The sequence below is a fragment of the Bactrocera oleae genome, chromosome 6, assembly GCF_042242935.1.
Source record: "Bactrocera oleae isolate idBacOlea1 chromosome 6, idBacOlea1, whole genome shotgun sequence".
NCBI classification, from domain to species: domain Eukaryota; kingdom Metazoa; phylum Arthropoda; class Insecta; order Diptera; family Tephritidae; genus Bactrocera; species Bactrocera oleae.
In genome coordinates, this window is record NC_091540.1 from 18,751,485 (window position 1) to 18,779,276 (window position 27,792).

Genomic DNA, 27,792 nt, shown 5'->3' on the forward strand with positions numbered 1-27,792 from the left:
GAATGTTATTGTTATCGCTGGCGTGCAGTTTCTGACAGTGGAAAATTGCATGTTGCAGTTGCCAAAACGGCGAAAACTTTGCGTGATTTATTTTGCAGTCTGTGTATTTTGCGGGGTTTAGCAGTAGATTTAGCTTTGATTTACAGTAAGTGTCGAAACATTTCATACTTTTCAATTACCGTTAAGTACTATGAAAATTCAATAACTTGAGTCAAATGGACTTTGTATAACAATGAAAACTTTTGGATGGCCTTATACACGGGGTATAAAGTTGGTAATATCTTGAGTATCTTGGGGTTATCCAAAGCAAAAAAGAATACTGATCTAAAGCTATCGACTATTAGTATCGGAGAACGTCCAGAGAAATTCTTTTTTCAACCACTTTAGATTGGAAGGAAGTTGGGGACCGGAAGCATAACCACATAACCAATTTCGATCAAATTTTCGTAGTAAGCAAAAGATGTTATTTTTATATAGACCGCAGTCTCGGCGATTTCTTTCCCCTGATCATTTTCTTCAGATCTGGGGGCTGAGAAATCTTGCTGAGCTATATCCGGAGAATACGGTAAATGAAATATTAATTTGAAGCCCAATCCATGTAAGTTTGCCACCGTTTTTGACATGGTGAATCGGTTGATTGTGAGCTCGTGAAGCACTCACTTTGAACATAACTTTCACGTAATATTTTTGAATGATATGTACAACACGTTCTTTTCATATCTTGAGAATGCTAGCCATCTCAGTAACAGTCACTTCCCAACGTCGACTTGGCTCATCGCTTTGGTGCTTATATATCCTGCTCGGAATTTAGCAAACCACTTACGAACGGTCGCTTCGACACTTGTTACGCAACTTTTTTAGTGTCAGCAGCATTTGTTGTTGTGGGGTTCCTGGGTTGTGGGTGATTATTGCAGAGTACCGGGCAGCTCAAAAGACTACGGGCCCGGGAGGAATGAAATGTAGGTTTGGTCACTTTGATATCTCTCTGGGCTTTGTCGGAGGCTGTTTAATATTTCAAAAACTTGTCTGCCGCAAATTTTTTACAATTTGTGACTTTACTTTGTTGATCTCATATAGTGGTATTTTAACCCAAAATCCCTGAATTCATAATTTCTATTACCCACACGAACTGAAAACTTCTTAAATCTTAATGCAATTTCAATATTTATAATTTTTCTTGAAAAGGAAAATACGGAAGGGTTATTACTTCCTTGGCTTTAATTACTTAACGTGATTTACTACCCCTATTCATCGTCTATAATATTTCTGATATGAAAGAACAATAAACTGCTTAATTTACAGAACATCGGCACTTTAAAAAGCCGTTATTTTTGCTACGCTCATTATAAATTTAAGACCAATTGCAATTTTCCATCAAATTGCAGCAATTTAATCCAACTCAACACATCAATTTTTTCATTATTTTATGATTGCAAACCGAAACACCAAGAAAAAAAATTAAATAACTCACATAACAGTACAAACTGTAATATATATGCATAAATAAATAGCCAGTCCTATAAAATGAATCGAACACTCAACTTGGCAGCAACTTAAGGCACAACCGTAGCATGCAGCTGAACACAGTTTTGATAAAGGAGGAAAAATTAAGGTTTAAAAAAAGAGTACCAGCCATGAGATCACACTTCTTACTACTAATTTGCTGCATATTTCGGTTGGCAAGCGCCGAGCACCTAGGCAATTCAACAGTGGAAGAGCCAACTAGAGGAGTTTACGATGCGCAAATTTTCATGGAATATTTTCGTTGGCATGGAGTACACAACATAATGTTGGTTGTATGTCCGCAGGATGTAGGTAAGGAAGTAATATGTTACGAAATTAGAGCGGAATGCAAAATAGAGAAGCACAGTAATCCTTCCCATAAACCAATAGTAGAGGCTATAAACTTGGCGGCAAAAAAAATATAAAAATAAATGACCAATATTTTCAACAACTGCGCCCTTCAATGCTCCTCTCATTGCAGTCACCAAGGAAGACCATCATAAATTGAAATCGCTACTGCGCCAATTTATCGCCCATGGCTTTTCTACACGCGTATTCAACGGCCAAGACTATGACGACAACGAAAACACTCGCAGCCCAGTGCAAGCGCAAACTAAAGTCGAACCTTCCAACACGACCGACACCTCAGCAGTAGATTCAACAAGCGTCGCACCTGCAATGAGTCGCGCCACATACGGTCCACCGCACACATTTCGCAGCGATAATATCACGCGTCGTCCATTGCGTCTGCAGCTGTCAGCGCTCACCTATAAATCAGGTATACTGCTGTTGCATTTCGCCAGCGCCTGTGCGCTCAACGTGCTACGCTGGGCCGCTGCGGCCGAGCACAACTATTTCACCACAAATCGCTTTTGGTTGCTTTTCACCGATGAGCCGGCACATATTTCACTGCTCGACGATGAGAACATATTTCTGCCGCCGGATGGTGAGGTGCGCGTTATGTTGCAGCAGGCAGGCACACAATTTTTCACATTGGTGGATGTGTATAAGATAGCCGCAGACAAGCCCTTACGTCGTACCTCGGTGGGTGGTCGAGAATTGCGGGAAGCAGAGGATATGTTGCAGGCGCTAAGTAAATTCGGTTCGGCCATTTCTTATCGTCAAAATTTGGAAGGTATCACTTTTAATACGGGACTTGTGATCGCCTTTCCCGATATGTTTACAAATATCGAGGATTTGTCTCTGCGGCATATCGATACTATTTCCAAAGTAAATAATAGGCTCACCCTGGAGTTGGCGAACAAATTGAATTTGCGGTAAGTGCTTACAATTCCTCCAATTAATAGGTAAGGTAGACGTTATACTCGAGAAGTTGAGTTTTTCTCTACGTTTAGAAATTGTTAGGACGGAACCATTCCGTAGTAAACTGGGACAAGCTAGATTTGATTATTGCTGATGAAATCCTATCCGTTTGTTCACCTATAGGTTGGATGTATCACCCAAAATTAATCGAGATGGATATAGGTGTGTATATAAATATAAATAATCAGATGACAAGACGAGTTGAAATCCGGGTCTGTCCGTCCGTCCGTTGATGCTATAACTTGGGTAAAAATTATCTCTATGAAACTTGGTACACAAGTTTCTTGGTACCATAAGAACTTTTGTATTGAAGATGGGCGTAATCGGACCACTGCCACGCCCACAAAACTTCATTAATCGAAAACGTATAAAGTGCCATAACTAATCTCCGATATGGCTGTTATTCAGTACAACGAATTGAACTGGGGAGGGGCATCTATGGTTGAAAAAAAAATTTTAAGTGTGCGTGACTCCGCCCCGTGTTAAGTTTAACGATGCGAGCTATATGTCAAAAACTGATTGAATCGGTTTAATACTTCCCTTAGCCCCATTTAGCTTTTTTAACTATTTTCGAACTTCCGGTTTACTTCATACCGCATTTATCGGGCAATATGTGAGCTATCTTAATAAAATGAAGGGGATATATTTTTCGTATTATATTGAATTTTTGTAAAAAAAATTGTCTAAATATATGTAAAATTGTGTGAAAACTTGTCCTAATCCTCATATAACTAATTCCAGAATTTTCAAGTTTCCGGTTGATTTTACTCCATATATGCTGGTGATGGTATGTGAAGTACCTTAATGAATGCCAATGCCAGAATGCCAAAAATATATAAAATCGGGTCAATACGACACCTATATCTTAGATACTTCATATAAGATTTTCAAACTTGACCTTATATCATATATATCAGCCAATATGTAAGATATCTTAGCAAATTTAACTGAACCTTTAATATTGGATATACTATAGTTTATTGCCGGAAGTATGGGAATTTAGTCTACGATGTACCCCAACTCCCGAATACTACATATATTGACCCCGGATTTCAACTCGTCTCTTCATCCTGATTATTTATATATATATAACCCTATATCTAACTCGATTAGTTTTAGGTGATACAAACAACCGTTAGGTAAACAAAACTCTTATACTCTGTAGCAACAAGTTGCGAGAGTATAAAAAAAAAGATTTTAAATAAAATAAAATAATGAATTGCGATTCTCTATTTGACGCTTTTATATCAACTGTATTAAATTTAGCTTCTTCAGTTGAGTGAGATGGTGGAAATACAATTTTATTTGACGCGAAGTATTGTAACTAAGCTAAGTGAGTCTGTGACCTATAATATAACTTACAATAATAATATACAAAATTTGATTGTAATCCATCTACGATTTCGTCGAATAATGTACGTTCGATTGTTTCGCAACATTTTTTTAATCTGAAGTTTTGCCAACACTTCAATGTATTTTCCTTGCTTTGATCGTTACAAGTTGCAAGAGTATAAAATGTTCGGTTTCATTCGGTCCATCAACTCAGTGGATTTGGTAAAAAGCATAATTTTTACCCCCGACCTACCCAATGACTTTTAAGTTAAAACATTGGAAGCCGGCTGAACGCTGGGCATTCGCAAAGTAATGTTCCAGCGTCTCATCATCCACCGCGCATACACTGGATTTCGCCGAAAAAGTGTTCTATTTTATTATGTAAAGATTTTATATTTCTATTCTTTTATTTTCTAAAAGCTTTAATACGCATCAAGTGGACAACTATGGCTGGCATCAACCAAATGGCTCGTTCGATGGACTGATGGGACGTTTTCAACGTTACGAACTGGACTTTGGACAAATGGCCATTTTCATGCGTCTAGATCGAATCGCCATTGTGGATTTTGTAGCTGAAACATATCGCATACGCGCGGGTATAATGTTTCGCCAACCACCACTATCGGCCGTAGCAAACATTTTCGCCATGCCCTTTGCCAGCGATGTCTGGATCGCCATACTACTGTTGATGATCTTCACCATTGGTATATTTATGGTTGAGCTGGTATACTCCCCACATTTGCACGAGATCGATATATTGGATTGTGTGGTTTTCGTTTGGGGTGCCATATGTCAGCAGGGTTTTTATGCCAACCTACTCAATCGCTCGGCTCGTGTTATCATTTTCACGACATTTGTATCGACACTTTTCTTATACACGTCATTTTCGGCGAATATAGTGGCGTTACTGCAAAGTCCTTCGGAAGCCATACAAACTTTGAGTGATTTAACGCAGTCCCCGTTGGAGGTTGGCGTACAAGATACGGTCTACAATAAAATATACTTCAATGTAAGTATGAGTGATTTAATTGTTCAAATCATTTTGTTTCAAATAATTATACGGTTGTAGGAGTCCACCGATCCCATTACAAATCACTTGTACCACAAAAAAATTGCACCGAAAGGTGAAAATATTTTTATGCGTCCCTCAATCGGCATGGAAAAAATGCGCACCGGCCTTTTTGCTTACCAAGTCGAATTACAAGCCGGCTATCAGATCATAAGCAACACCTTTAGCGAGCCAGAAAAGTGTGGACTCAAAGAGCTGGAGCCATTTCAGCTACCGATGATAGCGGTACCAACCCGAAAGAATTTCCCATACAAGGAACTCTTTCGTAGACAGTAGGTGCATAACGTTTAGTTCAAATTTAATATTTGCCTTCTTCTTCTTTTGAACTTTGTATAGATTGCGTTGGCAACGTGAAGTGGGCTTGATGAACCGCGAAGAGCTGAAATGGTTTCCGCAGAAACCGAAATGTGAGGGTGGCATGGGTGGTTTTGTTTCTATCGGCATCACTGAATGTCGCTATTCTTTGGGCATTTTCGGTTTCGGATTACTACTGAGTGCGTTTAGCTTTATTCTAGAATTAGCTGTTAATTACGTATGGAATTTAACGAAGAAAATACATCGAAATAAGAAACAACGAGAAACAAGTAGTGCTGCAGATGGGTATCATGTTAATTTTTGACTTTAGGTCGATCGTAATTAATTATACGATTTCACAAGTTGAGCCACGATCGATAAAATAGTAAAATCTTACACTCACACACACTTTGTTATAAATATGTCATTAATATCCGAGTACGCAATTGTTTGTAATGGAAGCTGTAGACCTCATTATAAGAATTTTAGATCAAAGCTTTCTTACATATCTTTTATTTGCTATCAATATAGAATGTCAATACTGATTTTAGTTCGTGGATTTGCGATCCCATCCTTAAAAAATATGCCTGACGGAAATCCTTCTCAAAACAATTTAGTTTTAATCCCTTATTGCAATATTCCATTTATTTTCTCAATTCAAATTAGTCAATATATTCAAGTAGATTTCAACCATTCTCTAATTATTTAGATCGGTTAAGTATATACTTTCTTAAAATTTTTTAGTTATAATCTTATCGATTGGTCTCAATTGAAAATAGTAAAAAAATATACTCTTCCATTTTTATTTCTTTTTTTATTTTTAATTTCCGATTATTATCCGAAACTCAATTCCGTCATTGTCACATATAAAGTAAACCTAGAAAAATAATTGCAAAAAGAATGTGGTCCAACCGTATTAACCGGGCTGGTAGTGGCATTTCACTCCGGTACGCTATCCCACTACTGTCTACCACGGGAACTCTTGGCTGCTGGTTTTCACCCCTGGCCCGGTTCATCCCTCCTTAGCCAACCTGAATGCCAAGGACTCCTCCATGGCACCCATATTGATGGCAAGCTTAGTGCGGACGTTCCGTCAACATGAACTGGTCCACCACACAGAACTCCCGGCTTCAGGTCATTCCACAATCCGACCTCACAGAAGCGTGATTACAGAAGATGCCAACCTTCCAGTCGAAATTATATTTTTTGCCTACTTACTTGTATTTACCTAGCCACTAAGTATGCAGAGCGCGTGAGTATGAAGTAGCTTATCGCTGCCACGCTAGTGAGTTGTTACTGTTAGTGATAAATAAATAGGTTTCTTTAAAAGTTCAATAATGTTATATTATTTCCATATAATTTTAAGAAATAAAATTAATAAATAAATTAGAAATATATTATATTATCATATCGCTTCAGGATTTGTACTCAGGTTCTTTTTATGCGTTGTGACCAAATAACTTTATTTTTAGATTACTATGTAGATATATATTTTTTAATTAAAAAAATATATTAATAACTTAATTAATTTTAAAAAAGACTTATTGAATTTTAATATAAACTAGGCTGGGAATTGAACTACGGAACTTTGAGCAATATAATTCAGTAGCGTTTAAAAGACTACCTACGAAGGTAAAAAGGGTAAAAAATAAAACTGGCAACACTGCAAAGCTTCTTTGTTAGAAAAACTTAACAATAGATGTCGCAAAGCATTTTCAGTGAATAATGCAACGTATGAAATCATAAATCATTTGACTTCATAAATACATAAATCATTTGACTTAAATATATTTTGTGAATAAAATGCTTTACATTTTTAGTGTAAATTGAAATGTAAATGTATAAAAACTTTAGTCTTCACTATGCTCGGAAATGTAATCGCTTTCCAGAGCGCCACCTACTGTGCGTGCCGCACGTTTCAGCATTCATTCAATTTATATAGGCAATACAAGTGCCGTTATAATGACTGGAAGGTTGGCATCTTCTGTAATCACGCTTCTGTGAGGTCGGGTTGTGGAATGGCCTGAAGCCGGGAGTTCTGTGTGGTGTACCAGTTCATGTTGACGGAACGTCCGCACTAAGCTTGCCATCAATATGGGTGCCATGGAGGAGTCCTTGGCATTCAGGTTGGCTAAGGAGGGATGAACCGGGCCAGGGGTGAAAACCAGCAGCCAAGAGTTCCCGTGGTAGACAGTAGTGGGATAGCGTACCGGAGTGAAATGCCACTACCAGCCCGGTTAATACGGTTGGACCACAATCTTTTTGCAATTATTTTTACTTACGGGTTTTTTATTAATTGTTAGAATTGTTTATTTGAAATTATTATTTCTGTTATTTGACCGTATGCTTGTGAATTTTTAGTTAAAATCCCCTTAATTCAACTGTCACTCGACTTTTCAAAATCAAGTAGACAGTAATAATTCTACCTAAGGGTGTATTCCAAAACAACATATTGAATAAATCAGACGAATTTTGTCAATTAATTAATTTTTATTAATTAAAATGGTTAATTTTTAAATTTGTACACCTTATTTATCAAATCTTGCTTTTAGTGTAATATTTGTAATGTCGGCAGTTATGTATATATTTAAAACTCTAGCGGAAATTATTTGCCGGTAAAATACAACACTGCACATCTAATATGGAAAGAAATAAATAAGGTGATATTGTAAATTTCGGCGGTTAGATGCGTCCTAAAGCAGGAGACAAATTTTATTTGACTATTTTTTATTGAATTTTATTAAAATGGACGCTTTGGACATGGAAATGCTTAAGCTACATGGTGAAGTTTCGACCGAAACCGATATAAATGATTCATTCGACATAAATGGAAACACTGACGATCTGGATAAAGCACTAATCCAATATATAACCACCGCAAGCAGGTTACTTTTTGTTGAGCGCGAGGAAACCTGGAATGAGTTCCATGAATCTCATTTGTATAACACAGAAGAATTAAATAAATACAGCGTAGAACAACTGTGCGATCACTTCCAACGAAAAGTTTTACCGAATATTAATACGTACGAATTGACACCGATACAAAAACAAATGTTGAAATTATTGGATTTACATCCAGAATATGAACGGACACCCAATGGCTATGCACGCATGTCCGTCGATCGACGCATTGGCTTTAACAGATTAAATAAAGAAGGCGAAGATTTTTTATTGGTCAAACAGCCGCATCAATTGCGCCAACTGGTAAGTAGAACTCAAAACTTTGTTCGAGTATATTTTATATTATATTTATTCGAAAAGTTGAAAGAATTTCCCGTAACCGACAAACAATTTGATACGAATGAAGAATTCGATTTAACGAAGCCAACGCATGCGCCAACTCACACCCTATTGTTACGTTGCCCCTATGAGCGCCAAGGTGCTGGCTATGATTATAAGTTTACTAAAGAAAACGCTGCACTACTATCGGCTGCGCTATCCAATGACTTCGAATTATCCGGCCGAGCATTGTTGGAACCAAAGGAACTGCATCAGCGTTTGCGAGAGGCAAAGCGCAATTTCGAACAACACGCACGGATGCCCGAAAACTGTGTAGAAGCAGATAAATTAGTCGAAAAAGTTAAAAAGCTCAAAACTCTACGTGAAGCTGTAGTGGATGTAGTGGCCGATCGATTTTAATATATTTTACCATTAATACTTCATTTTGATTAAATAAACTATTCAAATAAAATGAATTTATATAGTGACCGTTTAATTTATGTTGTGACCGTTTAATTTATGTTTTAGTAGTTCTAGTTCTAGCATATTTACACCGGTATAGATAACTGTTTGACAACACCGTTCAGCACTTCTGGTGTCTTGAAACACCAATTCTTAATATGTTTGCTCACACGACACCAGGCTTCACCATGTTTCGGTTCAGCAGCTATGCAGCGCTCCAGCACCTCTTTCTGTTGCTCTTCGGTACCATGCAGTAGTTCAAACTTGTAGAAGTACGCCCAAGCATCACCGAGATCGGGATCAATTTTAACCTGTTAAAACAGAGAACAATATTTCAAATATTGAAGTAATTATATATAATTATATTATAACTTACCGTACGGTTAAACCAGTCACGGCATTTCGTAAATTTATGTTCCGACCAGAACAATTTTGAGACAGCCAATAGCACATGCGGATCGTGTTCGCATTTTTTGAGAGCATCAACCGATTTTGTCTTACGCTGTGGCTTAGATTCCATGAAAATTGCCTCCGCCCACAATTCTCCCGCATTTGGGCATTCCTGCAAAGCACGAGCCATCATTGTACTTGCGATTTCATTGAGACCGGCACGAAGTTCAATACGTATAGCTTCTAACCACAATGCCGCAGTCTTAGGGTTGCGTAAGCGGCCACGCTCTAGTATTGAACGCGCTTTAGTTAGCGTGCCCTTGCGTTCTTCTAGTGTAGCCGATAGCACCCAAAGTGGTATGGATGTAGGACATTTTTTAATGCCTTGAGTATAAGTCTCCGCAGCTTCATCTAAATGATTCTGTTGTTCTTCGATCTGTCCTTTCATCATCCACAACTTCGGGAAGTCGGGGAATACCTTTACGGCTTCATCAAGTAAACGCAAGGCATCCTCCAAATTATCTAGAGCCCATTCCAAGCGTGCTGATTTCATCATAACACGCGGAGTTGGCGCCGATGAACGCGCCTTAGCCAACAGACGTCTTGCACGTTCGTATTCAGCATTCTCCGACTCCAATTTGACAGCAGCCAACCAAATGTCTTCGGAATTTGGATTTGCTTGAAAAGCTAGAGACAATATGCCACGCGCCGCTGGTACATCTCCAGCAAGCCATTTGGATTTAGCACCCATTAGCCAAAGTACCTCTGATTTGGGGCAATGTGCAACAGCTCGCTGAAGCAAAGCCTCCAGCGATTCGCGTGTGCCATGATTCTTTTCGAAGTAAGCAGCACGCAACCAAATACTCTTCTTTGAAGGAAACACTTGCAGCGCGTGCGCGTAGACGGCGCGAGCACACTCGAAAGCATTTTCCTTTGCACACTGTTTATAAAAAGAGAAAACCAAAGCGATTATTTCCATTAAGTTGTTTGTATATTTATTAATACTTACAAAGTCAGCGTCATCAATCCATGTTTGCTTACGATCCTCCTCCTCAACGCCTATACCAATAACAGCTTTCACAATAGCCTGGCAGCAGTGCACGGCACCAGACTTCTCCGCTTCTATGGCTTCCTGGAACCAATGTTCGCGGTTGATCTCAACGCCATTAGCGGCAAGCGAAGCCAAAGAACGATCGATGATTTTCTCAACCATGTGTATATTACCGTTAGCTTCCTCAAGTTTCGCGGCTGTGGTCCAAATTTGTCGATCGGTTGGTATATTCTCACGAGCTTTATTCAATACTTTACGGGCATTTTCATAGGTTTCTAGACGTGCCAAAGCCAACCATAACTCCACGCTGGTATTGCAACATTCCACAGCACGCGACAAAAGAATACGCGCATCATCGGGATTTTCCAACTCCACAGCGGCCTTCCAAAGACGCACCGAGTTGGGAATATGCTCAAGTGCTTTGCGAAAAACGCGCCGTTTTGCTTTTGTCTCCGTTTCCAAATCGGCAGCTTTTATCCAAATTCGCACTGAGGTCGGAATGTGACGTGCGGCTTGTGCAATTACTGCTTTAGCGGTATCTGGTGGTTGTAAACGTGCTGCTTCCAACCATAAATCTTCTGATTGTGGATTTATTTCACAGCCACGCATTATAAGATTTCTGGCCATTTGCACTTTACCTGTGACTTCTTCCAAACGTGCCGAGGCAATCCAAGCGGGTGGATGATTGGGATTGGTTTCGCGCACACTTTTCAGCAGCAAACGTGCCTTCTTGATGTCATTTATGTCGCCACCATAAGTTGGTATCATACTCTGCAAGTCGGTAAGGTAACCCTTGGGGTCGACAACAGTTTGTCCCGTCACAGAGTCGGATACTTGTGACAGCTTAACATTCATTAGCGTATTACGTGCCTGACCGATCTTGCGTAAATCTAAATCACCCGTTGGAGTAAGCATACCGGGTGTCGCCACACCAGGTACCATCGAAGCTAAGCCTGAGGAGGGGTCGATTGTCGACTGTGCTTCGCCGCCAAGATTACGTGATAGCACACTATCCGGAAGTGGCGTAAACTTTTCAGCACGCGGATTACGCTGTTTGCGATTGCGACTATCACCCACTTCGGGTATGGTTGACCACTCTTCAGCGGTGACATTAGCTAAAGAACGTTTCAGGTCCGAGAACTGTTGTTGAATTTTTGGTCTGAAAAAATAATTTAATTTAGTAATAAAAATTTTATTGAACAACCGAATGCTCACATACCGTTCTTGACGATAACGCTCCAAATCTTCGCGCATACGTCGATCTCTATATTCTTTACGTTTCTCGTCCATACGTTTATCTATAGAGTCGTATATTTGATCGGCCTCTTCGTCATCTTTGTCGTATGGATCTTTTGAGAACAACGAACCACTATAGCCGCTAAATTCGTCGTAATTGGAATCGTTCAAGTCTTCATCTTCCTCCTCCTCTTCTTCTTTCTTTTTACGTTTTGCAGCCGGTGGTGCGTGCCGATCATCTGAGACATCATTCGCGTCGCGCGCAGGACCAATATCAGAACGTGTGGTGAAACCAGTAGCACTATAAATAAAATATAAAAAAATTAATTTGTTATTGTTTAGGTTTGATTCTTTTTAAATCAACTTACCCTCTGCCAACACCAGCGACATAGCCAAGCGGTGCCGGCACGCCAAGAAAATGCTTCTTGTTGCGATTCGCGATTACTGCTGCAGTAATATTCGACATAATTGCTTAACTCACAAACTCACCTGCTAATATTATTTGTTTTATAGGAAAAGAAACAATTCAATTTTCTAATTATTTAAGCTTTATGAGCGCCAGAGATTTAATGAGAGTATTGTAAACGTTTGCTAATCACATCGTTTTTAAGAACTGTCATGAACAGCTGATTGCTATCAATAAACTTTAGCACTACCTAACGGGAATAATATGCAATAAGTAGGCAGCGCGCCCTCTAGATGCGAGTTTTACTGTGGGCTTATTTCTAATATGCGATGGTAAATACCGTTATATATATTCTGATTCTGACTGAAGACAGTTTCATCAACAAAGAATTCGTTTTCAATGCTCACGGAATCTGATAAGGACGAACTCATTTCTATGCCACTATTCATCTCTATATCTATCATTAGATGCCTTTAGGGATTGAGGATCTTACAACCTTGCACTCTATCCGTTATCAAAGCTGGTTCCCATAATAATAAACCTGGTAAAATCCTCGAAAACGATGAGGTATAAATTGATAACATTGTCAGCGGTGAGAGTTAATTTTATCAGCAAAATTATTATCATTTATTAGGTAGTCCATTTTTCGAAGTTATGGCCCTAGGAGCTAAGGATTTGCTGCTAAAATTATGTTATCGCAATGCAAAACTATTACTACTATACTATTATTCAGAGAGTCCGCTTCTATAACAACCAAAAACTTCATGTTATACTACCAGTTATCACTTTTTCTAAAACTTTTTACTAAAAATTAATAAGTTACTCTCATATTTGAACTAAAACGTATGTATTTAATCAAGTTCTAGCTCTTTAGCTAACTGATAGGTGCGCTCTTTTAGCGCCTCCTGCATATCGGGTTCCAATTTCATAATTTCCACAGCTTCTTTCAGTAGCTCCATTGCTTCGGTGAGCTTTTCCTGAACATTTGCTTTAGTCAGTAAGTCTTTTTCAAATTCGCGTTTTGCTTGTACCACTAACGCTTCCTGCAGATCGAGCAAGAGATTACCGCGGAATATGCTCCAACCACCGTCCAGTATTTCCGCCACTTCCAGGAGCTCTTGGCACAGTTCAACTTTTCGCTTCACAGCCGCATCGGTCATTTCTGAAAAATACATTATTGAAGGTGAGTACCGTTAACAAATTAAACAGCGAAATGGATTAACCGTGCATTTGGAACCCGGGCGCATGTCCATACAGTTGAGTGAGCGCATATTTTACCTGCAACACATGCGTATTGTTGTCATGCAATGTGTCGCGATAACGGTGTAGGAACTCTTCAAACGCGCGTGGTGACAACTTGTTTAGCGTCTCGATCTCCTTCAGTATGGCGCCGTTGCCCCAATTAATTTGTTTGGCAGTTATTTCGTGTGGGCAAAGCTGACACTTCCACAAAGCGCCATTGTCCAACGGATTTTTAGATATTATCTGAAATAAATATTTATATGTAAGGGGTTGGATTGTCAATTTAAATCAATGACTGACCTTTCCGATTTTGCAACGACTGCATAAAATGGCGCCCGCAAATGTGCCCAACTCCTCGGGGTCTTTACACCGCGCACAAGTGCACTCGAAGCACTTCGCCTGTGAGAGATGTTGGCGACGCATGAGCGTCGACTTTAACGGTTGCGTATAGGAGGTCGCAATAATTTCGCCCTTCGCGATCTTCTGCTTTGCTATGAAAAGAATTTGTAATTGATCGTCGAAGGTGTGACGCGCATTCGAAACACAATCGTGTGAGATCATCGCCGCGTTTGTATAGATCGCGCGCAGTTTCTGCCTGGCTGTTGTTTGGCGCACCTCAAACGTGTTGGTGTCTAAGCGCGCGGCGACACGTAGCACCTCATCGTCACTCCATTCGCTGAAACCCATGATCGTCTTGATAAACGTTAACAAATTCGCGCTGAGTATCCTATAGAGCGGCGTATTCATGCGCTCGTTAAGATGATCTTCCAGCTGGGTGAAACGTACAAAGGCTTCGGGATTTTTATTACGCAGCAAAATACAACGAAGCGGTAGAATGACACAGTAGGCAGATTCCTTTTTACCTGTACCTTCTTTAGTGGGATCAAAATCGATCTTGGCTTTGAATTTACGCGCCGACATCAGCTCGCATTCGTCAATGTGCTGGGAGGAATTTTCGCACTGCGGTCCGCACAAGGGCCACGAGCAGCGGCTGCATTTGTAGAAATTCTTCTGTGGCGGTACTGGATTAGGCAAACAGCGATGACAACCCAAACATGTGGGCGCACTAGCCACCTTGGGTCCATAGATCAAGGGCTTTTCACGCAAGAAAATTTCGCCTTTTTTAATGTCGCGTGTGGCGCGTAAATGACGACCCAGTGCATCGTTTGTGGCGATCTGTAAAATAAAACAAATTTCTGTATTATAATTTTTTTTTTTAAATCAATTTTCTCGGGAAACGTTTTAACGGAGTAATAAATAGCCATTTAACAAAATGGTATGCATGTTTTCTAATTGGCCAAGGATTGAAATATCTTTAATGTTAGAAAATCCAAAATTTAAACCCTTAAAACTTTATTATTCGTTAAATATTTGTCACAAAGACCTTAAATTGAATGATCTTGAACTGTTATCACCATTTACCTAAATTGAGTGTGGACAGATTGTAGTTTCTGATATTTGTCTGAAAAACAATTAACTGAATGGCGTGGGTGCTAAAATTGACCTCTCTCTGATAAATAGATAGATCACCAATCACCAAAAAGGCTACCAAATTCGTTTTGCCTCTGGAGCCTCTAGGATCATTATCATACTTATACTTATGTATGTGTATATAAAAGAATTGTATTACTATATCGTAACCTACAAATGAAACGCTTCACCGACTTTTTAATCTATGGTGCTCTAAGGTATTCGAGAAAAAAATTTAGTATAAAAAAAGCTCTTGTCGATAGCTCTTGTTGATAGTCGGATAAAACTCAGCGAATTTAAGCGAACAAAAATTATTATTTATTGTTATTTTGATAAAAATTAATATGCTATAGTTGTCTGATGGTTCCCACAAATGAGCAGCTTCGTGGAGAGAAAAAGAACATATGCAAAATTTCAGAAAGATATCTCAAAAACTGAGGAACTAGCTCTCGTATATACAGACGGACGGACAGACCGAAATGGCTACATCGACTCAGCTCGTTATGCTGTTCATTTATTTATATTTTTTATAGGATTTCCGACGTTTCCTTTTAGGTGTTACAAACTTCGTGGCAAGGGTGTAAAAATTGTGTAGATGATAATAATTGATATACTCTCTTTATAAACCTCTCTCATTTTACGTAATACAAATTGTTGATAACTTATTAATACGAACTTCAAGTACTCTGTAATCGTATCCTGAACACATATAGTTGCAAATATATCTTTATTTTAATGCGAGTATATACACATACATATATATTATACATATGTACATGAGCATTTTCTTTTCTCCCCCAATTGCGCGCGAATTTTTTCGAAGCCACCTGTTGCCTCAATTTCTTCTTGTGTAAACAAAATTGAGATAAATATTTACTGAAAAGCTTTTTCTTTTACTTTATGCTTTGCCTCGGCCTCTCTATTTTTATCTATTTTCTCTGTGCTCCACTCATTATCTTTTCATGTTGCATCAACCTGCGGCATCAATGACCACCTGCAAATTGTCTGGCCCTAGGTTAATCACCTCCTTTGCAACAACGAAATTTGTCTGTGTGCCAAAAAATCTAAATTAAAACAATTTGAAAATAAATGGTGTATGATACAAGCAAAATTTATTGCTAATTTCTTGTTACAGACAGGAAATGTGGCGTGTGTTTACAAAAGAAGGGGTTACACCACTCGAGAGCGTGGAAAAATCCCAAGTTTCTAAATTTTTTTCGGTTGTCAGGACTTTATTATTTATATAATTAAATGTTTAAATTTAAAACTAAATGGCGGTAGTGTAAGTAACTGAAGGAACTTTTCCACTGCAGAGTTTCGAGAAGAAATTGAGTTCTAGTTTTGAGAAAAACGTGTTCAAATTTGATTTTTTAGAAGTTTTAGAGTTAAGCTAGGTTTCTGGTATGATCTTCGCTACGGAAATCATAAAGCTCCCACTTGTACTGAAGAAGAACTCTCTTAAATCAGAAAAGCGCTTTAAGAATATCACAAAACGATTGAAGCGACGAATATCCAACTCGCACGGGTCAGCGAAGGTATGACATTCAACATCAATCACAGTATAGGTAAAACTGACTAATTGAGCTGAGAATATCGAGATATTCCCACATCACCTTTCCATAGTCAACTTTTACAACTGACATCTATCAAAATCACTACATTTTTGCTTAAGGGACAGTGTGCGGTTAATACAACTAAAAGTGCGTTCAACGTAGCTGAAAGCAAGTAGTTCAATGGATTTCTTGTATATTACTAAGAGCCAAAAGAATGTCGCAGCCGCGCAATTGCTGGTAGTTGGCAGCGCTGAACGAATCCGCGAAGCCTAGTCGAATCGTCTAAGGTTATACTGTAGTATTACAGCAAACTCCGACTCGTTCCCATTTTAATAATATTGAGCCAAGAGTAGACTTACGTATAACCACGGTATTATAATAATTTTTACAGTTAAGTTAAAGTTTTTCTGACGACTAACGTAGTGGTCAGAGTACTCTAAAATATATAGCGTTTTAAAAAGACATTACTGCAAGATTGTGAAACCCCGTAAACAAGCTTATGTTATCCAAACTTTACAGCAATTTTCGTGACTCTTTAATAATGTCCTTTGTTTTGAAGACTGTACGTATTTCTCATTTCCTAGCTGACATCGATTCGCCAAGCGTTATTCTCCAGCGAATCGAACAAACTATACCAGATTCTCAAAAGAACAGGCAGCACTTGTGGTGCAACCCTACGTTAACATGTCTTCTGACGCATGCGCAATAGCGTTACGATTTTTTCTTAGTGTAAAAAATCTTTATTTCGCATTAAAAAAGGTTGCTGCAACCCTTTATTTTGGTTTTCTATACATTACTATAATTGATTTTAAGTCTTCTCATTTGAAAATACAAGAAAAAAATAGAACTTTGACATTTGAACCATTCACAATAGTAAAACTGATATAAAATATTCAAAACAAAACTTGGTAGTAATTTTTTTGACAGGAGAGCAGATCGATTTGAGATATGGCGAATCGAAGACAGCTACAGTATGGTTCGCCGAACACGTGTTTGGAGCTTATTAGATGTTTTCAGAAAGCTGAATGATAAAAAGTTTTTTACTGTTGGAACGCGCTTTTTCGGGACTAACTGTAAATAAATATACATAATCGAGCCGTTTTCTGTGTAAACTCATGTCAATATTATAAGGGTACAAACATTTGGTTTTGAAAATCCAATTTTATGTGAAATATTCTTTTTCATTTCATTTTCGTTGTATCACGAATCACTGTTTTTCACCTCATAACACTTGCACTCTGCCTTGTGCCCCTTCTTCCAATGTATGATCTGATGCTCTTTGCCGCAATAGACCACATTTCGGCAGCCACCACATTTCTGTGACGCGGCCACTCCGCAAACTGCGCATTTTCCAGGATTTGTCATATTTTCACCACTGTTAATTAATCTTCGCGTTAATTATATTTTCGGTGGCCGGCGTCCCGCGATTTTATAAACAAATCGTTTTATATTATTAATCAAATAATATTACAGAACACACACGATGATCAAGTGGGATTTTTGAAAATTTTCGGTTTGCGTAATCGCCAGTCGCGCCACGACTGGTCGAATAAATAAATTTGAAAATCAGCGGCACTGCAGATCCAACCGAATTCAATAAATTTCGTCTGCACATACAAATATGCATATTTAATTGCCGAAATTTTCGCCCATTCGAATTAAAATGACCGAGGCAGTCGCATGCAATGTCGCTGCAGAGCCATCGGGCGATTTGAGCGCTGTCATTTGAAGGCGACATGCGAACTGCGCGCACATTTGATGCTGAGCGTCAGAATTGCTTAGGGTGCCTGCAGAGCGGACGCTGAAAGCCGAGCGCAGCCGAAGCTGACGAATGCGAGAAATAAGCTTCAAAGCTGTGTGCGTACATTTTCATATGAAATCGGACAGGCAAAGTAAAGTAGAAGTTGACCGAAGCCGCACCTAAAGCACATCAATGCGTTTAAAAGCGTTTTTCGGCGCTGACTCGAATAGTGCATATAATATATGGTACATATGTATAATAAAAACACTTTTGGGGATAACGTCTTAAATCTTTATACAAATGGTGAAATTCGCCGAGTTCATCCTGTTTTGTATTTATCAATGTTTTCTATCCTTTTTTTTAGTATTTAGGACAGAGTTGGAAACAAAATATTTTTTATTTTAGAAATCCATGTCTTCTCTTTTCACTTGCATAAGCACAAAAAAATTACCATACTAAAAAGCAATAAATGTGCGAGTATAAAAGCAATATCGCGGAATTCAGCGCTAAATATCGCATCCACTCTACGATACCTAAAATCGATCAGCGCTGAACGAAATCAGCTTTACGCTCAGTTCGGCTTTCAGCGTCCACTCTGCAGGCCCCTTATGGCCAATACACATAGAACTTTTACTTCGCTCTGCGTCAGACATTTGTTTTGACAGAAAAGTTTTCGACGCAAAGCCAAGCAAATTGTTAGGCAACTTTTATCTTTTTACGCTTTGTAAAGCAAAAGTCGTCATTTTTATTAGAGAAAAACACTAAAAACAAATTGTTCATTGTGGCATACTCTTTGTTTTCTGCGCTTCATTGTTTCAGTATGAACTGTCACGCAAAGCGAGGAAAGTTGTATGTGAACGTGCCTTTAGCGTGCCACGGCATAGTGTATAGGGAGACGTGTTGTACGTGACAACTTTTCGTTAACGTCAAATATATATGTATAGGTTTGTACTTGTGTAAATCACATTTGTACGACAAGTCTCTTGTTGTTAGAACAGTTCTATTGTTTTTACTCAGTGTTTTTTTTTCATCTTTTATTTATAGATTTTCTCAGATATTTCATTAGCTTCTTGGTTCATTTGTTTGCTACGCGATCATCATACATACGTATAAATACTTTGGTCAATAAGTGGGGGCGTGCCGCCGAATATTACCTCATACATATTTTTGTGAAACTGTAAACATAAGATAGACGGGTTGTCTGAAACAGTCGGTTCTTTTAAAGTTTTTGAAAGAAACGATATAACATTTGTAGATGGCTTAAAGCTTACAAGACTCCATATGCTTCAGAAACAACAGGAAAGGTACTGCATCTAGATTCATCTACAGTGGTGGTCACAAAATTACCACACTCATTTTGAAAGCAAAAAATCAAGTTTATTTCGACAATTAGGTTTTAAGTTTCAAACTTAAACATTGTTTTGAAATTATTATGTGAATGCATATTTTCAGTGTAGTATTATATTTATTAATTCTCCCTCCGTAAAGAAAAAGTAAAATAAAAAAGTATTTCTAAGCCTGGGCACGATGTTAGTAAATTCACAATTTCTTTTTATTTGCATCGACTTTTTAAACTGACATTGACAGACTTCAATTCTTATGTTGGTATTTGGTTGGAAATCCTCTATTTTCGATAGCTTCTGTATATCTTCTACTTAAACTTTCAACTAAAATCCCGCATCGTCTTCTTCGGAATTGCATTCCAAGCCTTTTGAATTTCGGTTCACAATTTTGCTAAGTTCTTCGGTTTTTTTGTTCCAAATGATGCCCGATGTCATTCCACAAATTCTCAATTGGATTGAGACCGGGAGACTTAGCTAGCCATTTTAAAACATTGATTTTTTTGGTTTCTAAGAACTCTTCACGAGTCATGATGTGTCCTTTGGATCGTCATCACCCATAAAAACCCACTTCAAAGGCAAATTGTATCATAAGGTTCTCAATTAGGTTTTTGTACAGATATTGAATTCATTGTGCTGTAAATTTTGGGCTTCTAAACGGGTCATAACAAAAATATTTCGAAATATTTCGTCTTCTTTTGGAGACATTTGTGGAGTCTGTTTTTTGTTCTGCAAACTTTTGTACATGTTGTATGGAATATAGTTTATTCCGTGAGCATTTTAGTAAGCGAGTTCTCTCCGCTATTGATATTTCTTGGCTCTTAAGTTCTTAGACTAGCTTCCTCTTTGCTTATGAACACCAGCGACCTTTTGCCACGTCTAATTTTAATCGTCAATATTATAAACTAATTTTATAATTTCTCAAACTTCTATTAATAATTACCTCAAATTTTTTTGGCCACACCGAAACTAAATCGCAAATATCACCAAACTAAAAACTGTGCTAAATCCGTGTTCAGCTTTAAATCAGCATTAACGCAAGATTTAAATTTGCCGCGAAGTTTGTAGTAAAGTTCTGACAACCCTTAAAAAAAATAAATCAACAGCTTTGGGTTCATTTTCAATAAAGTATGGTCCAATTATGCCTTCAGCCCAAAATCTACACCAAACAGTTACACATTGCGGATGCATTTGTTTTTCGACAATCACATGTGTGATTCTCAGAACCCCTAAAGCGGCAATTTGGGCGATCAGCAAATTCATTAAAGTTCATCGCTTAGGATGAAGTCAAGCTTGCATTATTTTTGAAATATTGTCAATGAAGACACGTGGTTCTATCGTTTAGCTGTCGATTTGTTAACTTTGGGACACCTTGTATTGCACCGGTATATTTATACACTGAACAGGTATATTAAGTTTGCCACGCTGTTTGTAACACCTTTTGAGGAACGTAGGAGTCCCTATAAAGTATATGGGAAATAAAAAATGGAAATAAGAGTCGATTTAGGCTATAGCAGATATATGCAATACAAACTGACCGATCAAAATCAAGTTCTTGCATGGAATCTTGTATATTTGCGAGGGGTATTATGGCTTCGGTGCTACCGAAGTTAACGTCCTATCTTATTTACACTGTACTTCTAAAGAACCTACGAATTGATGATTCTGAGCAGTGTTTGGAGCGGTTCAGTTATAATAAACTAATGACTTTTATACACCTATAAGTATTACTGTTTTCCAATACACTCATTTGAATTGAAGCTAAAGCAATTAAACTTCAGATCAACCAAGTTCTATTTTATATATTACGAACTTCAACTATTTTCAGTTCATTTTGATAGACGTTGCCACGCTTTATGTTAAAGTGATGATTTGAAAGGTAATTAAATAGCTGGAAATTTTTAAATGAATTAAAAAAAATAAAATCTAAACAATTAAATTCAGTTGTTGCTAACGAAAAAGTAAATAATTATTAAAAATTACCTTTAGTTTTGATTTATAATTTAATTTTGTTTTTACTGTTTCCCAATTGTAGCTTGCCTCCTCCAGTTTCGCGATTTTTACCTACGAGCTCAACAAATTTTTCAGCTTGTATTTGTACAAAATAAGTGAATAATATAAAGATGAATATTGTTAAGTATATTTACCCCTTTTCTATTTTCTTTAATATTTTTCTTAAATAAAGGCAGTAATGTTCAATTACAACTGTTTGGTAGCAGTTGTAATTTTTTGTTATTCTAGTCAACCCCTCTGGCACAGAGTTGACAACCGTAATACCACAAAAAATTGAGGTTTGACAACACTTCAACCGATACTCTTTTTGACAGATTGAGTTGACATCAGTAATACTGAATTTGAAAACTTCAACCAAAATGCTGTTAAGTTGAAAACCGTAATATTTAGTTGCTTTAGTTATAAGATTATATTATATATTAAACATTTCGCACTGCCAGATGTATTGTGTCAATATTTTGTGATGTGTATAAAATACTTTCTTTAATTATCTTGAAAGTGGCAATAATGTTAACCGTGCCTGTTATAGCGTTATTGGAACGTGGGAAGGACGAAAACTGGACGTTATATATATGAAGAAAATCGATCTATAAATACTATTTCTGATAACAATTCGACTCTGAGGTTATTCGGAGCTTTACTATATCTTTAACCTTCTCACATGTCTGAAAACAAAAAAAAATCGTTTTGGTTAATCACATACTCGGGTGATGAATTTAAATAAATTTCTTCATCTTTTAGAGTTTTCAAAGTCAACATTTTATTACTTTCAGTTTAAAAAAATTTCGGATATTATTTCAATATTTGTATTGAATGAACTGAATTGCTGGTGGTATTTGCGTTCATACCTGTTTAAGGTTAATTTAAAGTAGGCACTAGGAGAAGTGTTCTCGCCAATGTTTCCTAGGAAATTATTTACTTTTCCAAAATCAAATGAAGCTTCAAAAAATTAATTATTTCAATTCGTAATTTGTGCGACACTATTAAAAAACCCTCGATTATTATGGAACAATTTTAATTAAAATAAATAAATCAAATATTTTTGGTTTCTTTTTCACAATTCATTCAATAATTTATTGTATGTATTTCCATAGATACATATTTTAAAAAAATTCTCATTTTTTCAATAAATTCATAAATGGAAATCAGTCTTTTTCTATGTTTTAAGAAAAAATAATATATATGTAGTAGATGTATATATTGACAGAGTTGAACATATGTTGCAGCAATTATATTTATATGCGTAAAGTATCTATAATTTATATATAATAAATACATAACTACAGATAAATAGAAGTATATATAATATATAAAGAAAAATTGGCTATCTATAAAAAAATAATAAATTCAGCGGTGATAGGTTGTTGTAATTCGAAGGTGAAGATGAAACTTAGTACTAAAATATTAACTATAAATATGTATATACCCACTGTACATAACTATTTGAGTCAGTTGAAATTCTTTGCATATAAAATCGATTAGTGTTTGCTTAAAGTAGTCAACATCTTTTATTGAACTGCGCAAAACAATTGGTTGCCACATGTATTTAGCAAAAAAATATTAATATTTAATAATTTTATAATTTGTCAACTGCGTTAGTTTACATGCATATATATATGTGTATGTAACTGTGCTAATGTTTTCTAAATCTCTTGTTGGTTTTATTTGCTATTCAAGTACTATCAAACAATTTCAACTAGTTTTCATTTTGTATGTTTTTTATGCAAGCGAAACATTTATATTATATGTATAGGTTTGTATGTATGTATATAAATTTTTATATGCATGCATTTTTATTTTTGTATTTTAGGTATATATATTTGTCAGCAACGTCAGCTTTTACAATAACTTCACACACTCATTTAGATAGTTGAATTAAATATTTTAATATATTTAATATTTCATAGATAATTTATACAGTTACAATAGTGTTTCCACAGTTGTATTTGTTATATGTATACATATTTTTTTTTACATTTTTATAGTGTTTGCTTGTGTGAATGTTTCTTTATATTTGTATGTATTTGTTGTTCAATTCATTATGCATTTATTTTGTGCGCAATTTTGCTTAAATTCAATTAATTATCTATTTTAATTGTATTTGCTTAATTTTTATTGTTTTGCATTTTAATTTTTACTTTTTAGCATTGGTAATATGGTCCCCAGCGTTGCGCTTAAAGTCCTTAAATTTCCCAAGTACATATTTGCAACAACAATAGTGTAGTTGCTTAGTTTATTTGAGTAACAAATAACATTTCTATTTAATTTATATTTACCGCTACAATAGTTTTTTAATTTTTTTGTTTTTCTCTTTTTTTGTAAGCAAACCTCGCTAATACTTTAGTATCCTTTCGCCGAAAATTATTTATAGTTTTAAAATTTTGGTTTTTATTTTGTTTACAAAGCTTTTAACCAATGCTCGCAAATTCGAAATAATCGAAATTTTTTATGAAAAACTTAAAAAGTACGCAAATCTGTCATTAAATATCGGTAAATTGAAAATTTTTGCTATAAAATAAGAAAAAAAAATGGTTTCTCACTACAGTGGTGTGCGTAAATTTAGTACCACTTTCTGTAAAGTATAGAAACGCAGTCAACTTTAAAACTTTCCAAACTCTAAAATATACAAAAAATTTGTTTTTAAACGCTAATTACGCTTTTTAGCATAAAACAGTTGAATACAAATAATGATATTTATATATAATTTGGAAAATATATCAGTATGTAACAAAATAAAAACTAGCAAAAATATGAAAACGAAATTAGAAAATAATAAAATTTAATTATAAAATAATTAAATGTTAGTTTGTGTTAATTTGAATATAAATTTAGTATTTACTAAACCCACTAAATTTTTGCAGATATTCAAATCCGTTTGACCGAATGCACGGTGAAATTTAAAATTAAACATTAATCTCTTGTTAGAATTTTTCGAAATACTATATGCTAAATTGTTTTTAAAATATTGTAGGACTCAAAATCAATCGGTTACCAGCATAATAACAGTGAAATCTAAAAGCCTAATGCTCAAATTATGCGCGTTACTGTATAATAAAGTTTTTAAGGCGTTATGAACTGAAATTTTTGCAATTTCTGTATCTAATAATTTCAAAGTTGTTGTTGTATCATTTTAGCAGCTATTTGGGACATTTCTTTTATTTCGCTCCTAAATGCATGCTGTTATTTTTGTATATAGAAAATTTGGCAATGTTGATATGCTTTTGCGGATATGTTGGCAAGACTTTCACTCCATTAAAAATTTTCAAATACAGTTTTGAGGTCAGTAACAACTGAAATTTAATAAAAATAATTAAAATTTGCAGTAAAAAAATTGTTTTAAAATTGTATGCCAATTATTTGCTTGCTAAAAAATGTTAGAGTTTTTTCTGTGCCTGTAAATGATTTTTAAGTATTTTATATGAAAATGCTTATTTTAAATTATTGTAATGCACTTTCAATTGGCTATTTCATAAGCAAACCTACCTACAGCAGTCAACTTTGCGTCCTTACAGCATAAGCATTACATTTATAGCATACTTTTGGGCCTTCAAGCATTGTAATCAACAGCAATGCTAGTTGTGAGAAATTCACTGAAGAATACTTGATAACATTAATATATATTACAGCTAAGCAACACTTAAACGCTGATTTGTATTTGTTATTATATATATATCTATTTTTTTTGTTATTATAACACTACCAATCAAGTACATATACAATTTAGTCTAACGCTGGCTCAGTCAATGAGCCTAATCTCATATAATATGTTGTTTGTGTTTTTGTTAAATAAATTTAATATCATTATTTATTTTTTATTCGTCTTTTTCTTCAAAGTGATGATAATGATGGTGTATGTGCTCGTGCACATAACGATGTATCAGCGACGACGCGCCGCCGCTCGTATTTGCCGCGCTCGCACTACCGCCACTCTCTTCGGTCTCTGCCTCCTCCTCCTCCTCATCTTCCTCACCTTCCTCTGCATCTACCTCCTCGACCTCAGCCGCATCGCTTACGCGCAATGTCACATCCAGATCATCCACCGCGCCCTCCACAGCTTCAACAGCCACCAATTCTGTCTCATCGTTTATGTCCACCAATTTGGCGGTTGCCACATTGTTCTCTTGATTGTCTGACTCCACCGCAGCGTTGGGCGTTGCATTTGACTTCGGCGTTGTGGTTGCGGCAGCTTTGCACGACGTGTAAAACAGCGCTGAAGGCGCCTCATTCACCGCCTCGTCGTCGGTTGTGGTCGGCGCGATGAGGTTCTCACATTCCGCCGGGTCGCCGTGTATCGGTATGAGCGCTGCGTAGGTGCCTATGCTCGTGTTCGAGCTGCTCGACTGTATGCCATTAGGCGCGCATGCGCTCTTCGACTGCACTGTGGGCGTATTGCGCGCAGTCGGCATGCGCAACTTATGTGCGGATTTGTACTTGCGGCGCTGCACATTTTCACGTTGGTTGTGTGTGCTCAGGGTGCTCTCTTGCAGCTTTTCGCTCAGCTTGGCGTAGAGCGCACTATCAGCATGTTTCATGGCGCTGTCCTTGCGCTGATGTTGGGCGCTATTGTTCTTTAGCCACTTCTCGATGTGCTCTACAGGTGAATTATGCGTTAACGGCGCGTCGGCGAGACTCAGAGCCGCCAGTTTATTGGCGCACTGTTGGTGTAGTTGCTGATGGCCACCATGTCCATGCCCGTGGCTGTGGTGCGCATTGGAAGATGACAGCCGCTGATAGCCACTGTACTGTGGTGAATTATGTGCGGTGAAGCTGTGCAGCGGTGTGTGTTGTTGTGAGTATGAGCCGCTGCGCAATATTTTGCTCGTTTTGATCTGGTGCGTGGTGGAGTTGAGGAAGACCTTTGCGGGCGTGCTTTGGCTGCTAGGAACTGCGTTCATAATGGGTTGTACTGTTGCGATTAGTTGTTGTTGATTAGTCTGTTGATTGTGGCCGACAATTTGCGGCACCAATGTGGTGGCAGTTAAGGCGCCGACACTGCCGCTCGTTGTCGGCGGTGGCGAGTGACTGGTGCCGCCACCGCAAATAGTGGCGTGTAAAAAAGAATCGTAGCCGCACAAATTCATTTTGCTATGTACACCATGCTGCATGCCACTTTGTGCGGCGAGCACAGCGGGATTAATGGCCATTTGTTGATGGTAGATGGGTATATGTGGCTGAGGATGGTATTGTGTGGTGTTGGTGGTGCTGATGTCGTGTAAATTTAATTCGCTGCTGTTGTTGTTCGTGTGATTGCTGCTGTGACTGTGACTGTGACTGCTGCTGTTGCTGTTGCTGGGACTGTTGTTGGGGATGTGATGATGATGGTGATGGTTGTTGTTGTTGTTGCTGTGATTGTTGTTGTTGCTGCTGCTGTGGTTGATAATTGCATTGCTGTGGTTCGCAATTAAGGTCGGTATTTTCGACACAGTATTTGAGCGCTGTAGCTGTTGTTGCTGTAACTGCTGCTGACTGTAAGGCTGAAGTTGAAGTTGTGGTTGCCTTATAGGACTCACATTTGCTTGAGGTTTTCTGAAAGTGCCAATAAAACATAACACAAATGAGTTAGTGCGCGTGAAAGAGGGGCATAAAGAGGAGCAATTAATATTCGGGTATTCTCAGTTAGTGCGTGCAGTAGTTGTGATTTGAGCGTTAGGCGTTAATCTGGGCGAAAGTTGGATATACAATGGCTAAATATCTAGTATTCTAAAAATGTATTATTCATTAAAAAATTAGTTTTAAATAGTGGAATATGTGCACATTAATAATCAACAATATAAACTATCAACAATATAAACTTCAGCTTAGAAGAAATAAGGATAAATTGGAAAAACATTAAATTCAATAACAAAGTACTAGTAATTGAGTAGAAATCAATTCCGATACTCGTAATTCCGCTATCAAAAGCAGAAAATGTGTGGAAGTTTAAGCGAAATTGTTCAAAGAGCACCAACAACTGCTTTTAATATAATCAAAATATATAAAAACATCACGAGCTTATAAAACAAACCTAAACCTAGTGGGCGAAAAATATTTTTCATGGCTGATAAACGTTGGCTGGTGCAAGTAGTAAAGAAAAACCCTCATACGAGTGCCCCAAAGTTAGCAACCGAAAACTTCATTCAGAAACTATTCAAAATATGCATAGAAAACC

General features: G+C 37.2%; 5 protein-coding genes across 6 annotated transcripts in view; 2 read left to right on the forward strand and 3 right to left on the reverse strand.

The window, feature by feature from the left end:
• Positions 1-1,392: 1,392 nt before the first annotated feature.
• On the forward strand, positions 1,393-6,667 carry Ir75d (Ionotropic receptor 75d). 2 transcript variants are annotated; one of them, XM_036360435.2, is made up of 5 exons: positions 1,393-1,815; positions 1,985-2,780; positions 4,579-5,167; positions 5,228-5,499; positions 5,564-6,667. In XM_036360435.2, exons 1-5 carry the CDS (start codon positions 1,572-1,574, stop codon positions 5,844-5,846), a joined length of 2,184 nt encoding a protein of 727 aa, XP_036216328.2. In that variant the 5' UTR covers positions 1,393-1,571; the 3' UTR covers positions 5,847-6,667. The 2 variants fall into 2 exon arrangements, with proteins under 2 accessions (XP_036216328.2, XP_036216329.2); XM_036360436.2 differs by having other exon boundaries at positions 5,228-5,503; positions 5,564-5,651.
• Positions 6,668-8,066: 1,399 nt separating this feature from the next.
• Positions 8,067-9,236, forward strand: LOC106616288 (uncharacterized). Its single transcript, XM_014232883.3, has 2 exons — positions 8,067-8,725; positions 8,783-9,236. The coding sequence occupies exons 1-2, from the start codon at positions 8,267-8,269 to the stop codon at positions 9,158-9,160; spliced, it is 837 nt and encodes a 278-aa protein (XP_014088358.2). The 5' UTR covers positions 8,067-8,266; the 3' UTR covers positions 9,161-9,236.
• On the reverse strand, positions 9,213-12,929 carry Prp6 (pre-mRNA processing factor 6). Its single transcript, XM_014232882.3, has 5 exons — positions 12,248-12,929; positions 11,863-12,180; positions 10,602-11,802; positions 9,579-10,532; positions 9,213-9,513 (listed from the first exon to the last, which is right to left on the reverse strand). The coding sequence occupies exons 1-5, from the start codon at positions 12,343-12,345 to the stop codon at positions 9,289-9,291; spliced, it is 2,796 nt and encodes a 931-aa protein (XP_014088357.1). The 5' UTR covers positions 12,346-12,929; the 3' UTR covers positions 9,213-9,288.
• Positions 12,930-13,064: 135 nt separating this feature from the next.
• On the reverse strand, positions 13,065-18,246 carry SmydA-2 (SET and MYND domain containing, arthropod-specific, member 2). Its single transcript, XM_014232854.3, has 4 exons — positions 17,772-18,246; positions 13,828-14,703; positions 13,509-13,770; positions 13,065-13,447 (listed from the first exon to the last, which is right to left on the reverse strand). Exons 1-4 carry the CDS (start codon positions 17,913-17,915, stop codon positions 13,137-13,139), a joined length of 1,593 nt encoding a protein of 530 aa, XP_014088329.2. The 5' UTR covers positions 17,916-18,246; the 3' UTR covers positions 13,065-13,136.
• Positions 18,247-22,683: 4,437 nt separating this feature from the next.
• Positions 22,684-27,792, reverse strand: part of nkd (naked cuticle) — a 158,777-nt gene continuing 153,668 nt past the window's right edge. Inside the window, exon 5 of the mRNA XM_014232858.3 lies at positions 22,684-27,170. Within this exon, the coding sequence (XP_014088333.2) occupies positions 25,457-27,170 (1,714 nt within the window). The 3' untranslated portion in view covers positions 22,684-25,456. The remainder of the gene's footprint in view (positions 27,171-27,792) is intronic.